This window comes from Kickxella alabastrina (genome assembly GCF_025024165.1).
Source record: "Kickxella alabastrina strain RSA 675 chromosome Unknown BX661scaffold_42, whole genome shotgun sequence".
NCBI classification, from domain to species: Eukaryota; Fungi; Kickxellomycota; class Kickxellomycetes; order Kickxellales; family Kickxellaceae; genus Kickxella; species Kickxella alabastrina.
The window spans coordinates 40,457-55,196 of NW_026251513.1; the positions used below are offsets into that span (position 1 = coordinate 40,457).

A 14,740-nucleotide genomic window follows, 5' to 3' on the forward strand; every position below is an offset into this window, starting at 1 on the left:
ACTTTTCAACCGTTAGTTGCCGCTGTCGCTCACATTGACACCAACACTGGTGCTGCCATCGGCAAAATCATCAATATTTTCACCGCTCTGCTCGCCCTGGTCGTTCATCAGCGCCGCATACTCTTGGTCTGCAAACTCTACCCATGGGCTCGGCAGACACGCCAAAAACTCCATGCGCGCCTGAATCACCTCCTTGAACGGAACCGTCGGCAACGCCCGCTGCGACAACTGCGCCAATTGCCGCTGCAAAAACGACGTCCGCGCCTCATGCTCCAAGAACCGCTGCAAATTCATAAACGCATCAAAGAATATTGGCATTAGTTTCGGCGGCGCCCGACGCAAGTCCTTCAGTGTGAACATTCCTTCCTTTTCCGGGCGCACCATATCGGAAAGCTGGCACATCAGATCATCCAGCATAATCATGTCCCCCGACATCTCCTCCTCCATTCGGCTAACCTGCTCGTCGTAGAAATACTCCAGCTCATATACTGACAGCACCCCGTCGCCGTCCAAGTCCAGACACCGGAACCAGTATTCAATCGCCGGCGGGGTCGACTTGTCGATCTCAGAAAGTAAAAACCAAATAAAGTCGCGGTACGTCATGCGACACGCAGACAGCCGTACGTTCAGATCATACCGCGAATACATAATCTTGCCATCCTTACGCTTGTGCGCCTTGGCCTTGGCCCGCGCTGCCGCCACCTCGCTGCCATTCTTTGCCGGGTGCTCAGACTTTTTGCCCTTACCCATCATGATACGCGAAATGATACGCCGCGACAGCGTGTTGGTGAAATACCGCAGCAGATCGCGCGCATCAAGCAGCCGGTCTCGATCCGCATCCAGTTCAAAAAAGCTGCAGAACAGCACATAGAAATGCTTGTACGAAAACACACCCGGGTCGCGATTATCTATATCAATACCTTCCTCGATCGTCCTCATTAGGCCCACAATGTTCGCCCGCCGGAACTGCGCCAGTGTCATCTTGCCGTCCCATGTCCGGTTGCCCTCGTAGAATATGCGCTCGGTGACTGTCTCCGCATAACTCTGTGCAAACATGTCCTGGCCCTCCAGGAACTCCAGCTCAAAGTGATTATCCACGACGTCCGTCACCAGCAGCTTGATTTCATCACGCGTCACGTATGCACGGGGCTTGGTCGCGTCATCTGTCAATATGTTGAACAAGAGCGCACTGTCATCTGCGCTCGAGCGTCGGAGCCGTGTCCACACGTCGCAAAAGTGCTCGTATGACGGCCACGACCCGCTGTCCGAACGGTGCACGCGCTTGCCAATAACCTCACTCCCGGACAACGGCGATGCTGCAGAATCATTGCTGCTTCGTGTTGCATATCGGAACAGCGCCCGGTTGACAAAGCGCGGCATCCCACAGTCTACCGTGACTGCAGAAAAGGCTGTCTCAAAGCCCCCAAAGTTGCGGTCAAAGTGATGGCGTACCAACTTTAGCTCTTTCGCTATGGTCTTTTCAGTGCCCCTGTCGGAGCGCGGGAGAAGCGGCGAGACGAAAATCTGCGGCACAAGCACCGCTTTGACCACCCGCTCGTGCTGCTTCTGTTCAGGCTTGGCGTCAATCAAAATTCCCTTCCCTGGATTGTTGGGCCGACGCAGCTGAAATGGCTGTGCACGCTTTTCAGTTTCAGCGATCTTGTCGCCAACTTGACCAATGTCCTGGCCAATGTCCTCACCAGCATGCATATCCAAGGCGTTCGGATCCAGTAGAGACGACAATGGGGGCGGCAAGCTGGGTGCGATCTTGTCCGCAGCGAGTGATGGAGGAATCTCGTCGTCGGTCATATCCTCCTCGCTCGAGCTGCAAGAGTTTTTGCGTGCCGTGGGCGACAAAAGATCCAACCGGAACAGCAGAGACCTGCTCATCTGTGACACCGTCGGGCTCTCGCCGTCATCGTCCCCAATGCTGCTGCTATCGCCCATATTATCGCACAGGACTAATTTTGGCGGGGCCTTTGCCAGCCTGCCCAGCATCGTCGGTGACTCCGGATCACCATTGCCCGCCACTGCCCTGGCCCTCGGGGTCGGCGACATTGGCGATGTGGGCGAGTAGCGGATGCGCAGTCCTGAGGAATTGGGCGAAAACAAAGATGGTGTGTCCTGCGCCAGATCCGCGCGCAATGACCGCTTGCGACTGCTCAGAATTGGACTCAGAGGAGGAAGGCTCTCGGGGTTGTTGTTTTGCAAGATGCGCGCTCTCTTGCTTAGCGGGCTGCTCATCGCACCCACGCCTCGCAAGACATCCGGGCGGCCGGACGGGTCCGCCTCGCTTTCACTGAAGAGCGTCGAGGAGAATGAATCGTCATCAGGCGCATCATCATCATCACCATTACCATCTACTACTGCTGCGGGCGTAAACGATCTCCCGCCATTTGCGAGGGGGGAGTCCTGCAGCCTGAGGCGCGATGCTATTGTGGTGTTTGGAGGGGGCGATTTTAAATGGGGAGACCACCGCGGGTTCAAGCACAGCTCGTCAGCCTGCAAGATAGGGGAGGCCGCCAGTGGAGGGTTTGCGCCAGATAACTGGATATTTCTCTGTGGCGTGGTCATCGATGGGGCCATAACAGTGGAAGCAGCCGAAGCAATGACGGCGGGGCAGCACCAGCAGTCGAGCTCGTTGTTTGGATGCTCGCTTGCTGCTTTTTAAACAGTGAAAATACCATATGCCGGGTGTTTTTTTGTTTTTGTTTATAAAAAGTAAAGCTGCTGCTACAGAAAAATAGAAACTAGTGGGCGGCTCGCAATAAAATAAACAAATAGAGGTTGTGACCGTTGCAGCGGTTTAAGAACAACAAATATCGGCCAATGGTTTTTATTGTGTTTATCTCGAATTCCAAACTCTGAGACGCAAATGCGCGTGGTGAAGAAGCCTGCAGCTAACAAATAAAAAGGTGAGGAATGCAGCGATGCAAATGCGAGAGAGCAAGAAATGTGTTTTAATGCCAGAGAGACAACGCTTTAGGGGCAATAAAACGACGGAGAGAAAAGAGTGTTTGTAACAAAAAAATTGGATGTGGAAGCAAAAGAAGAAAAAGAAACAGGAAAAAAAGAAACAAGAAAAACAGAAAACAGAGGAACCGCCACAGATGTTTGGAAGCGCAGCCAAAAATAAATAAAATTTCGGTTTTTTTGTTCCGCTGAACAGAAAAAAACCTATCGGGTGCTTGTGTGAGCCGCGATTGTCCTTGGACTGAATCGACCGAAAAACGCAACTCCCTACGGTCTTTTAAATCATGCTCGCCCCTCCCTTCTCGCCTTTTGACCTTTGGCGCCACTATTCTCAGAAATCACGTTCGCGTCCATGTTCACGTTTATATTATTATCAGTTACAATCCAGCAAAAAACTGGACCATATATTTTATAGGCAGCAAGTTACTAGATCCATATGCCGCGCTTGGTTTTCCAAAGTTAATACGACAAACCCGATCAAACAAGACAATTGCAAAATGAGCCCCTCTTTTGATATGCCCACGAGCCTTACTACGCCAGAAATATGGTTTTTTTTAATAAAAGCAAATACACCGTAACAAATCCCCAACCTTCGGGGTAACCTTGGAGATTGTGCTTACACACCTACCTATACATTTCATTAAAAAGATGTGTGTTAACACCTTTCACCAGAGGCAGGAAACTGAGTGCAATCATTTGGAAAGAGACTTGGCAGCAGCGCCAGCACCAGCACCCGGGTGCAAAGCCAAGGAGGCGCCGTCTGCTGCGGCTACTCATCCCCGCAGGCAGCGCACGGATTAATTTACCCACATATTATAGCGTTTATTGCCGTCAGTTGCTTATCACAGGACAGAGCCTCATCAAAGGAGCAAGTGGATCAATGGATCTGTTTTCTTTGGGCGAAGTGTGAACGGTTTTTTGTCCAGCGCATCAAATTCTAGTTGCTTTGCTTATCTTGCATACTTTTTTGTATTCGCACTTTTGTTACTGTCTACGTTTTGATAATTTTCCATTACATTGTTGACCAAGCTGATGTTGTTAGCGACAGTGTCGGGCGGGATATTGATATTAGTAGTGTTTTAAATGTCAACTAAAGACAACAAGAGGAGAGGAGGGAGGGCAGAAACACGTTGCTCTCAGGTACTGAATATTTCGATCATCGTAAGGACGAATGTCTGCTCGCCCGAGGAGTTGGCAAACACATCCTTGAGATCGCTGACGGGATTGCGCAGCAGGGTCGGGCCAAACACCAGAGCCAAGTTGCTCCCGTCCATCTTGGTGCTGGCTTGGACATCGGGATGCAGCAGGTTAGAGAGGAAGCCAAGCAGATACTTGACCACTCTCAGAGACGTGTCTGGAATCCGATCCAGCACACTCTGCACCGTATCGCGATCGGCAGGCTTGGCCATGCACTCGTCATACATGGACTCAGGGATAAGCGGGTCGGCGAGATCCCGCAGCCATTCTTTGAGCAGTGACGCGGGCACGTTGGGATCGTGGATTCCTGAAAAGTCGGGCTGGCCGGCCTCAATCTGCAGACGGGTTAGAGCCACAGTATCGCCGTTTCCTGGGACGCGGAACAGACCCTCAGTGCGATCGCCGCCGAGGCTGGTGATCAGGCCGGTAAGTTGCTCCAGCACGCACGGGAGACCCGTGGCCTCATTGACCAGCTCGGGGTTGGCCATAATCTCGCCCAGGGAGCCGCCAAAAACAAGTGGCCGGGATGGCACGGTCAGCGCCAGGTGCAGCTCTTCGACAGAAAGCTCCGAGGTGCGGCTGCCTGTGCGCTTGACACGGCCAAGCTGCAGGTTCAAGAAGCGCTTGAGCGTCACAGTCGATATGGGCGCCGAGTCCACAAAGGCCTCGAGGTGCGGGAAAAACAGCTGCGTCGGGCGGAACGCGTACAGCAGCACACCCACCAATGACCATCCGTTCTCAGCGGCGGACGAGCTTGGGTTGCCGGTAACCTGCTTGGCCAGCTGGCAGAAGATCTCGTCGCGCATTGCCTGGTTGCGAACGCCCACGTTGGCCAGCCACAGCACGTTGTTGAACTTGTCCTTTGACGAAACCTCTTCATCAAAGTTGCCCATGTACCGTTGGATGATCTGAAAGCTGCGCACCGCATCGCGGGTCATTTCGCGCGGCAGGTTCATCAGCGGGCGCGTGATGGTCTCTGAGGTGTACGAGATCATCTCCTCGAGTGGCACCTTGCGGCGCAAAAAGCCGCGCTTTTGCGATGCAAACTGCGTACTGGCAAACGCGCGCATGCCGTACATCATGCCGTCGCCGCGGATAGAGGGCATGCTGCGGTTGCGGTGCGAGTGCATCATGACAGAGCTCGCGGCGCCACTCGGGTAGCATTCCATGGCACTCATCCGCTCGAGACCAGGCATTTTGTGGAACGGCTGCTCGCTGTAGTTGCGCGGCCGTCCGCTGCCGTTGTCCTTGCGCAGGGGGCTATCCGAGGTGCGGAAAAACTCGACGTTGGCTGATGCGGGCACGTTGTAGTCAACGTGGTGGCCACCCATAAACATACTACCAACAGGGCCTGCCTCGTCAAAGTTGTCGTGCCCCTCCTCGTCGTCCTCCGCGGACTTGTGTGTGACTGCGTTATCCTCGTCGTGCTCATTGTGCTCTTTGTGGTAGTTGGCTGTGTTGGATGCCAGGGCTTCCTTCAAAGTCTCCAGGGCGGTCTCGGACTGGCTGTTGCGCTGCGCAGAAAGCCGGTGGCGGTTCTCGGCCCTGTGTTCGCCAGATTGCAGCGCCCGAGTGCCAGCCTCGAGCTTGTTCTTGGTTTCAATGATGGACATTGTCTTTTTGCGATATTCAGACTCGCCTCTGGGCACATACGAGCCGGTTGGTGAGCTAGAATGGATCCGCGGACTCACTGCCGACGACGGACACTGTTCGTCGACCTCGGCGACGGTGCTGACGGGCTCGGGAGGGGTGCTAATGGCAGGGCTGCTGGCATTTGTGATGATGCCGCTGGCGGTACTGATCTTTCTGCGATGGTGCGAGCCTGAAGCGGCGTACGAGTTCTTGCGCGAGGGGCGATCGTCGGCGCTGCGCAGCGAGACGCGGGATGCCTTGCGTGTTAAGCCCTCGACCTGCTCGCTGGTAAATGCCGTGGAGCCACGGTTGTTAACGACAGTTGACAGGCGTCTGCCGACCGATGATGTGAGCAGAGCGTGGAACGGGACCACTGTGGCGTTGTCTGGCGGGTCCCATTCAGTGGCTCCAGTAGTGGAGTTGTAGTAGTACGGAACGCCGGTCTCTTCATCGACTAGCTCCCACCACTCGCCATTCGGATCGCGAGCGGCTCTACATTGCAATATCAATACAATGTGTTGTTTTGAGTACATGTGCCAACAACAAAAGGGAGATGAGGGGGGCACGCGCAAGAAAGAGTGGACCAAACAAGGGCCCAAATGCAAAGAGGGGTCATTGGCATTGCCGTTGTCATTGCGAGAGCTGTATTTGGATATGGACACAGACACAGACATTGGTGGCATCGACGGATAGAGCAGAAATGGCAACAACAACAACAATGGGTATGAGACGTTTTTTTGGATATGCGAGGGTCAAAGAAAGTAAATATTGGTCGCATTCCAGGAGCAACCACAACCACAACTACAACCACAGCTGCAGGTGCAGATTCAAATATGCAAAGACAATGCACACATATATAGGCATGGGTGCGTTATCGTGCCTCTAAAACTCTCCAAGCATCAAATTAATGAAAGAAAAATATATATGCGATAAAAAAGCAAAAAGCATACCCGCATTTTAATAGAAATGGATTTGGGTGCACTTACATCGATGAATCTGGGCGGGTCCAGCTACACTGGCCAGTCACCTAAAGCAGTAACAATGGCAGAAAAAAGTAGTGGTAGTAAGCGTAGTCAAGATCAGTAATGGCCAGCAAATACTGGCGAATGCGCAGGCGGACGAGCAGAGCAGAGCGGCCATGTGTTATTCTGGTACATAAAGCGTACCCGCATGGCTCTCGCAAATACCAGTGCATATATTCTTAGGCATACAAACAAGTGATGCGAGCGAGCGAGCGAGCGAGCAAGGAATATAACTAAAATTCAGCAGCAACAAAAATGCATTCAGCCAAGGCAAGACAAAAAAGCAAAGGGAAAAAAGCAAAAAGCCACGTACAGTGTTTGCGTAGACGACCCGGCTGGTGTGAGGGTCAAAAAGCTCGAGCCACTCTGGGCCGGCGCCCTGAGGCGAGGCACCGGCAGTATCGGTGCGCTCCATTGTGGTCGTGGGTCTGTTTGGGCTCATCGCAGAGCAGCGACTGTCATTAAATTATACAAAAAGGAAGGGTGCAAACAAGGCCGAGGTTCGAGCAGCGATAATATTAAAGAGAGGGTGGGTAAAAAAATACGAATTAGAAAGGCGAAAGTACTAACAAAGGGGTGAAAGGGTGCAAGATGTAAATAAAAACAAGTGGAAACAAAATACAACAAAAAAGAGGTCGGCCGTTTTTATTACAAAAAGAAAATAAGGAAAAGAGCAACAATACGACGGTTCCGACAGAAAAAACGGCGTCCCAGAGCTTGGCTGCACTCGGCATAATGCTGGGGAGGAAACCCAAGGTCTGCGATTGCTGTCTTTGACATGCAAAAAGAAGAAAAGCGCTTGCTTGTCTGCCTTGTGTCACGCCTCCTGTTGTTTTATTTTTTGCTTTCGATCTCCCCCACTTTGCCGGCAGCATCGCCGTCGTCGGGGAGGAATAAGTGGACGGAGAGATCTGCACGCGTGCCGCTCAATTGTTATTATTTTGGCAATGTTATGTTACTGTGCATATCGCAAAACGTAAACACCAAAAATGTGGCACGCTCTCCGACTTTAAAGCTCAAAAAGGCAGCACCATATTGCGCCAATTTGGACGCAATGTCTATCGGCTATTTTTAATTATGTGCTGTGCTTGTCGATTGCCGTTCCCATTTAAAAAACCAATTGTCCAAGCACACCGTATTTAATAATTGAAATTAGTATAAAACAAAATAAAGAAAACTAGGGTCAGCGGCCACTGCGAAAATCCCTACAGCGTAAACTAAATTAGTGGGTCAACAGAGCAAAGCAAAGCAAAGCAAAGCAAAGCAAACAAAAACAAATAAAATGGGCTGTGGAGGAGAGTTCTCGAGGGCTTCCTTTTATCGGCCACTGTCAGCATGATTGGTCTTGAGATCGCCTCTTCCCATATGGGTTGGGTGCGCTTGTTCTCAAAGACATGCATCGTCATCATTCAGCGCCCGCGAAAAGGCATCCCCGAAAGCCTCTCCTCCCAGACGCACACGCCCACCAGGCCTCCCAAGACAAATCTGTGACACAGCAAAGACAATGCATCTCTCAGCTTGCAGCTTGCAGACAGAACCCTAGGTCGTAAAGACTTTGCTTTAATTCTCATAATTATCTTCGCCTTTACCGTCTAGTCCATGGGTACGAGAATACGAAGAAGCCAACAAGAAATCCGACAAGACCGTTTTGGACCATATAACCTTTGCGAAAATGCAACATCACTGACACTGGGCACAACCGCAAGCTTTAGCCTGCGGCTGGACCGCAAAAATGCACCTGCTGTGTTTGGTTTTGAACCCTCCGGAACCTTCAACTGGAGCTCCACATATGCAGCATACAGGAGGTCGCCCTCCGCCCAAATGCCTGCACCGGCGAATGGTGCTGGCGCGGGTGCCCGTCAGCTCGACATTGCACAACTATAGGGCCAAGCTCGCCTAGCAGCGATCGACCAAGTATATGCTCACAGCCCACTGCAAAGGCAGGGGGGCTGTGCCATCGTCTACGAAAAGCTGTCTGGATTGCTCGACCCAGGGAGCAAGCGAGAAAACAGGCAAGGGAGGGTAACAAAACACAGCAGGACAGCGACTGTAGACGTCGCACCAGCCAGGAGAGCGAATAGGGGTGGGACGGGGGGTGCTAGCCTATAGAACCAGTTCGCAATAACTGGCCCATCTGGCAGCTCTTTTGGGGTTGAGAGGTCATCCACGAGGGAATCTGAATGTGACCGAGGTGGCTCTGGCTACAAACTACAGGCTGCCATTGAACTCTACCTTGCACTCCTGAATGGCCTGGCGGACGCGACTGTGGCCAAGAAAAGGTTGCGATCGGGGCAGCCCACGGAAATAATAATAAACAAATAAGAAAAAAACACGAGAACAGAAGAAAAAAAGGTGCGCCACCGCCAAACGATCGCGGCCATATTTTATACCCCCTACACAAATCTGGATGCAGAGGCTGCGCTGTCTCAAAATGGGCCAACAAAAAAAAAAATTTATACTGCGGCTGTTCTGTTTCATCACCACCATATGCCGAATAATCTGTATAAGCAAATTGGGCAACATCAACACGGTTGCGTGATCTTAAATAAGCACACGATTGGCAACAACGTCAGCGGCTCCAGGCACCACGCCTCACATGCAAGCGAGCAAAAGTGGAAAAGGTAGGCGAAACGATCATGACCAAAAGTCCGACGTCAGAGCCAATGCCAGCAGCAGTCTTAACACCAAGCGTGTGCTGGTTGGAAACATTGGCACAAACTGGTCCAGCCTCATGCGCATGGATAAGCAGCAGCACCAGCAGCATCAGCACGAGTCGAGCCATCATGCCCTAGTCCTGACTCGGGCTTTTCCACAAATTGCGCTAAATGGGGGGGCAGCATTGTTTTATTTTTATTTTTGCTTTCACTCTATTTTTAAAAAATTTAACTTTAATTTTTCTTTTTCTTCTTCACTTTCTTTTATCCTCCAGCACATCTACACCTTGTTTTTTTGTATACCAATTAGTCAGCCAAGCACTCACATCCTTGCACATTCACATGTCAATGAGCACACTCATACAGCGCGTAGCCTCGTCGGCCAATCTCAACGAACATTCCCTCAACCCAAACTCGCATTGGGTCAATCTCAAAGGTACAAATACGCAGTGTCTTTTTGTGTTAGACAGTGCTTATTTCTATTGCGTGTGCTCGCACTCGCCAAAGGGGTCGCGCACTTATCAGTAGCCGCAAAATCCAGACAATGTCACCAACTCTGTTGCGGCATTTACTCTCGTGTGATACAGTCTGACAGCTACAGACTCCATTCCCACTCCATCATATCTCACTAATTCTTTTTTCTGTTCTACTAACCCCTTTTTGTGTATTTTTTATTTTGTGTGCGCTATAGGCTCATGGACGACAAATATCGTGCTAATCATCACGTTTCGGTTACTATTTGGGGTCATTCCGTGGTCGACACCGGAGCTCAGCTGGACGCTGACAAATCTGTCTTATTGCCTATTCCAGTACATCATGTTCCACGGAATTATAGGCACTCCGTTTGAAGTAAACCAGGGCGCCTACGACAATCTCACGCTGTGGGAGCAGATGGATAATGGCGAACAGTACACGCCGAACAAAAAAGTTCCTGACTGTAGTTCCGATCGCTCTGTAAGTACCTTCTTTTTTATATAAAGGGCGTTGCGGCCCCAAACCGACTTGCCGTTTGTGCCTGCAGGGGGATACACCTTGAATTCTTTATCTTGCTAATTCTGAATGGTGTTTTGTTTCTTACAATCTCCAACGCACTTGTAGATTTCTGCTGAGCACGCACTACTCCAACTACGACGTGGCAACGTTCATCATCAACTTTACGGCCGTTTTGATTCTCATGATTGCAAAGCTCCCGGCATTCCACCGGGTCCGGTTCTTTGGAATCAACATGGGCCAGAACGACTACCACTGAACTCCACGCCAAGTTCCAGCAGGCGGTCGCCATGTGCTGTGTCTGCGCGCGCGCTCCATGCTCACGCTGGGGGCGGCACGAATGGATGCACGGTCATCCACAGCACGCAAACACAGCACGCGGCAGCAGCGCTCTATACTTCCTATCTACCCCTTTCATCCGGCTGCCATCGTCATGGCCGCATTTTCAACTTCAACTTCACTCTTAGTGCTCGCCGCCCGTGTGGGCCTGCCCTATTGTCCTTGTTTTTAATTTTCCTCTTATAAATCATCCCTGTTTCTGTCTCTCCTTTTGTGCCTGTCGGCCACCATTTGCGAAACAAAAAAGTTGCGAATAATTAAAAAAAGGGAACAGATAAATTTAGTCAAGGCGTGTTAAAAAAATAGAGTTGAGCCGAAAGAGTGAGGATCGGCAGCAAAAGTAAAGACCCAAGCGCACGGGCCAGGTCAAATATCAGACAGGGGGACAAAGACAGGCGCGAACGAGGACATCTGCAGAGCAGACTAGGCCTTACTCTGAGCTCGTGGCAATCTTCTCGTCGACGTCCAGCTCTGCCATCAGCTTGGCAATCTTCTCCTCAGCCTTTCTCTTGTTCTCGCCAGTGACCTTGGCCTGGTTTCCGACAAAGTGCTGCTTTCTGGCCGTCAGGCCCTCAATGGCAGCGGGGATGCTCGCGCCGTTTGTCGGGATCTCGACCTTGAGATCCAAGAAGCGCTCGGCAACAGCCAGGGGCAGCTTCAGCACATCGGAAGGGGTTCCGGCCTTCTTGTCCTTGCGGTTGTTTCTCCTCTTCGACTTTGAGGAGATGACGCTGCCATAATAGGCCTCGTCGTTGTCGGCTCTCTTGACCGCTACCATACCCGCTGGCACGTGTTCGCTGCCGCTGGTCTCCCGGGCACCACTGGCAACTGACGACGGGCGAGTGCTGTCTTCGCACCGGCTGTTGGCGTTGCTTCCGGCTGCTGAGGGAATAATGCTGTTGAGGTACAGGATCAGGCTGTCGCAGCCGTTGATCTCGTCTTGGAAGGCTGGGATTTCTGCCTCCTCGCGCTGCTCCTGAGCAATAGCCAGGCGTTTCTCGCGCTGCTCCTGGATGTGCCGCTGCTTCTCCTCGAGAATCTTGCGCTTGCGCTCTTCGTTCTGCCACTGGTAGTATTCGTTATTTTGCCGGCGGTGCTCGTCCTGCAGCTTGCGCTTCAAGTCCCAGGCCTGGTCGAGGGCCTTGAGGATGCTTGAGCGTTCGGCAAACAGGTTGTTACGCTTCTGGTGGCCCTCCTCTTGCACCGCCTTGAGCGTGTCGAGCTCGCTCTGCAGCTTTTCGAACTCGTCGCCAAGCGCCTGGGCGTTCGTACCGGCGAGCTGGGTGTCGATCTCGGTCAGCTCGGCCACCTCAGAGGCAATAGTCTTTTGGAGGGTGGCTGCCTGTTCAACATGCTTCCTGGCTCTGCGCAGGCTCGAGACCTCGCTGGACATGCGCCTTTCGTCGACGAGCTTGAGCTTTCCGGAGTCAATGTCAACCTCATGCTTTGCAATGATCTCGTCAATATCCTCAACGGACTTGAACGATAGCTTTGCCTGCTGGGTCTTCAGTTCGGTGGTCTTCTTGGCAATCGATGCTGCGAGAGTATCACGTCTGTCAAAGACCTTGCCGCGCGACTTCCGAAGCGCATTCTGCTCTGTGCGAATATCCTGCAGACGGTTGATCAGCTGGGTGCGCTTATCGACATGAGGGCCTTTGCGGGTATCGGTTTTGTTGAGTCTGTCCTTGTTATCTTCCTATAATGATAAATGCCATGCAATGTGCCCCATGGTAATTATTTTAGCGTTGGAAGCAGTAATGTGTGGCTGGACCGGGCCAGCCCGAGCTGGGTGATGAGGGCAGCGAGTCCAAAGCTGGACGGTCTGCAAAAAAACACAAGGTCCAAAAATAATTAAGTTTTCTTGTCTAACATACCTGTTCTTTGCGTAGCTTGTCAATTCTGCTGTCAATATCCGTGAGCTCTTTCTTGTGTTGTTCGAAATCGGGTCTAGGAGGACGAGTAATTCTAGAGGGAACTGGCGAGCGCGCGTCGCCTGTAGTTGCAGGTGCCGTTTCCAAAGTCATTTTTATGTCCTTTTAAGTTTCAGGGGAAGAAGGGACCGAAGTAACTGAGTGTAGCTGACGAGCTTGAATCTGAGAAAGGAATGTAATACCACAATTATGACAGCGCAAAGCTCAGTCAATTCGCAATTTGCTAAAGATGATGCAAGCAATAACAGAATGAGAAATGTGCGCACACGATAAATTTAAGAAAGGAGAAAAGGAGAAAAGAAGAAAAGAGAAAACTCCCTGAATGGCTAACTTGCAAAAAGGCATTTCTGTAAGCGTGCGTTGCGAGTCTTCCTTTGCGCGTCTCCTTTTACCACCCACGTTCATGGAAAGTCAATACAATGAAAAACGAAACTCATTTTTTAGTGAGGTGAAATCATGCCAACGCTGACAGACTTGTTTCGGTCAATGATTGGCTGTGATTTTGCATGCGATTGCTAAATGAGTCGCAGCTCCTTTTTTTAACGAGCCGGTGCAAACTGCTAGTTTTGGTCAGGCTTGGGAGATAAGGCGGGCAGAAAGCACTGGTGCTGTAGACCTTTTCTCAATTGCTGAGCTGTAAGTGTGAGAAAAAGGGGTGTTTGGTCTGTTCAATTTCTCTCTTTTTTGCTTTCAATTGTCAATTGTCACTTTTTTATTTTCCATTTCACGATTTCTATACATTTCACTTCAGCAATAACAATGGTCGGCGGATTCACAAAGTCTATCAGCTCGTTCACTTACCGGACCTTCTTCAAGAAGGAGTCCACCTACTTTGTCACCGTTGTGGCCACCGGCGTCGGATTCTCCATTGTGTTCAACACCATGTTCGAAAACTACTGGAACAAGAAGACCGCCGGCACCAAGTGGGAGGACATCAAGAACAAGTACATTCAGAATTAATTTGGTCAGAATTTTTCTTGTTTGTCTAGGAGATTCGCCCTCGCCTTGGCTTAAATTGAATGCACGATTTTGCTCAATTGCAAGCGGCAGTTTTGCTCTGGTCGCAGCGGTGGGCACGCGCAGCACATTGATTGTGGCTATTTAATGTGGGCCGAGTTTCCTAGCCTTTTCTAGTTTTTCTCGTTTTTACATATACTCTAAAATACAACGTAGCTTGTGTACCATTGAATGTCAAATACAAGTGCGAGTATAGTTGAGGCGCACGTGATATTGACCGTAAGCACGATTATACTGCGCTCGAGCTGAATATGTCGACTGCATGCGTGTTGCAAAACTGCTGCTACTGCTGCTGTTGCGCAAAAGCGTCTCTGCACTCCATTGTCTTGCATCTATTTTTTCGTACAGTCCAATGATTCACTCTATCTTTATCATCAACCGCTCTGGCGGACTTATTTACAACAAGAACTACAGCAACAATATTGCGCAGCTATCGTCCAACGAGGCTCTGATTTTTGCGGGCACATTCCACGGCATCCACGCGCTGGCGTCGCGCATATCCCCGGCCACAAAGGCAAGAAACAATACGATTAGGGACAGCGGGATTGAGACCATTGACACAAGGAACTTTCGCATACATTGCTTCCAGACGCCCACGGGCATCAAATTCATCGCAGTGAGCGATGTTTTAGAGACGAGGCTCTCAGACGTCCTAAGCAAGGTGTATGTTTTGTACAGCGATTACGCGCTCAAGAACCCGTTCTACAACCTGGAGATGCCCATTCGGTCAGAGATGTTTGATGTGCGGCTGTTGCAGCTGGTGCACGCGCACTAGTTTTTTTTTGCTTTAAGATAGCAATGCCTTAACGAAATACATCTATAGTAACAAAAATACGAGTACAAAAAGTATGCAAGATAAGCAAAGCAACTAGAATTTGATGCGCTGGACAAAAAACCGTTCACACTTCGCCCAAAGAAAACAGATCCATTGATACACTTGCTCCTTTGATGAGGCTCTGTCCTGTGATAAGCAACTGACGGCAAT

The 14,740-nt window shown here is 50.8% G+C and overlaps 7 protein-coding genes across 7 annotated transcripts; 4 read left to right on the top strand and 3 right to left on the bottom strand.

Annotated features, from left to right (window-relative positions):
• Nucleotides 1-12: 12 nt before the first annotated feature.
• On the bottom strand, nucleotides 13-1,947 carry BX661DRAFT_173739 (uncharacterized protein; the record flags this gene model as incomplete). The annotated part of the gene is made up of 1 exon (XM_051533894.1): nucleotides 13-1,947. The coding sequence occupies one exon, from the start codon at nucleotides 1,945-1,947 to the stop codon at nucleotides 13-15; it is 1,935 nt and encodes a 644-aa protein (XP_051388639.1).
• Nucleotides 1,948-4,109: 2,162 nt separating this feature from the next.
• On the bottom strand, nucleotides 4,110-5,240 carry BX661DRAFT_146899 (Rho GTPase activation protein; the record flags this gene model as incomplete). The annotated part of the gene is made up of 1 exon (XM_051533199.1): nucleotides 4,110-5,240. One exon carries the CDS (start codon nucleotides 5,238-5,240, stop codon nucleotides 4,110-4,112), a length of 1,131 nt encoding a protein of 376 aa, XP_051388640.1.
• A 2,289-nt stretch (nucleotides 5,241-7,529) lies between these two features.
• Nucleotides 7,530-9,155, top strand: BX661DRAFT_189514 (uncharacterized protein). The gene is made up of 2 exons (XM_051537587.1): nucleotides 7,530-7,800; nucleotides 9,039-9,155. Exons 1-2 carry the CDS (start codon nucleotides 7,603-7,605, stop codon nucleotides 9,144-9,146), a joined length of 306 nt encoding a protein of 101 aa, XP_051388641.1. The 5' UTR covers nucleotides 7,530-7,602; the 3' UTR covers nucleotides 9,147-9,155.
• Nucleotides 9,156-10,294: 1,139 nt separating this feature from the next.
• Nucleotides 10,295-10,727, top strand: BX661DRAFT_194745 (uncharacterized protein; the record flags this gene model as incomplete). Its single annotated transcript, XM_051537903.1, has 2 exons — nucleotides 10,295-10,386; nucleotides 10,577-10,727. The coding sequence occupies 2 exons, from the start codon at nucleotides 10,295-10,297 to the stop codon at nucleotides 10,725-10,727; spliced, it is 243 nt and encodes an 80-aa protein (XP_051388642.1).
• A 510-nt stretch (nucleotides 10,728-11,237) lies between these two features.
• On the bottom strand, nucleotides 11,238-12,831 carry BX661DRAFT_173742 (uncharacterized protein; the record flags this gene model as incomplete). Its single annotated transcript, XM_051533895.1, has 2 exons — nucleotides 11,238-12,503; nucleotides 12,682-12,831. 2 exons carry the CDS (start codon nucleotides 12,829-12,831, stop codon nucleotides 11,238-11,240), a joined length of 1,416 nt encoding a protein of 471 aa, XP_051388643.1.
• A 666-nt stretch (nucleotides 12,832-13,497) lies between these two features.
• On the top strand, nucleotides 13,498-13,698 carry BX661DRAFT_146893 (uncharacterized protein; the record flags this gene model as incomplete). The annotated part of the gene is made up of 1 exon (XM_051533198.1): nucleotides 13,498-13,698. One exon carries the CDS (start codon nucleotides 13,498-13,500, stop codon nucleotides 13,696-13,698), a length of 201 nt encoding a protein of 66 aa, XP_051388644.1.
• Nucleotides 13,699-13,928: 230 nt separating this feature from the next.
• On the top strand, nucleotides 13,929-14,601 carry BX661DRAFT_189520 (Sybindin-like protein). Its single transcript, XM_051537588.1, has one exon. The coding sequence runs from the start codon at nucleotides 14,108-14,110 to the stop codon at nucleotides 14,528-14,530; it is 423 nt and encodes a 140-aa protein (XP_051388645.1). The 5' UTR covers nucleotides 13,929-14,107; the 3' UTR covers nucleotides 14,531-14,601.
• The last annotated feature ends 139 nt before the right edge of the window (nucleotides 14,602-14,740 follow it).

Coding starts and splice junctions, on each gene's coding strand:
- BX661DRAFT_189520 (XM_051537588.1), top strand. CDS start 14,108: ATGATTCACTCTATCTTTATCATCAACCGCTCTGGCGGACTTATTTAC.
- BX661DRAFT_189514 (XM_051537587.1), top strand. CDS start 7,603: ATGCAAAAAGAAGAAAAGCGCTTGCTTGTCTGCCTTGTGTCACGCCTC. Junction 7,801..9,038: donor TACTGTGCATATCGCAAAAC/GTAAACACCAAA, acceptor TACAAACTACAG/GCTGCCATTGAACTCTACCT.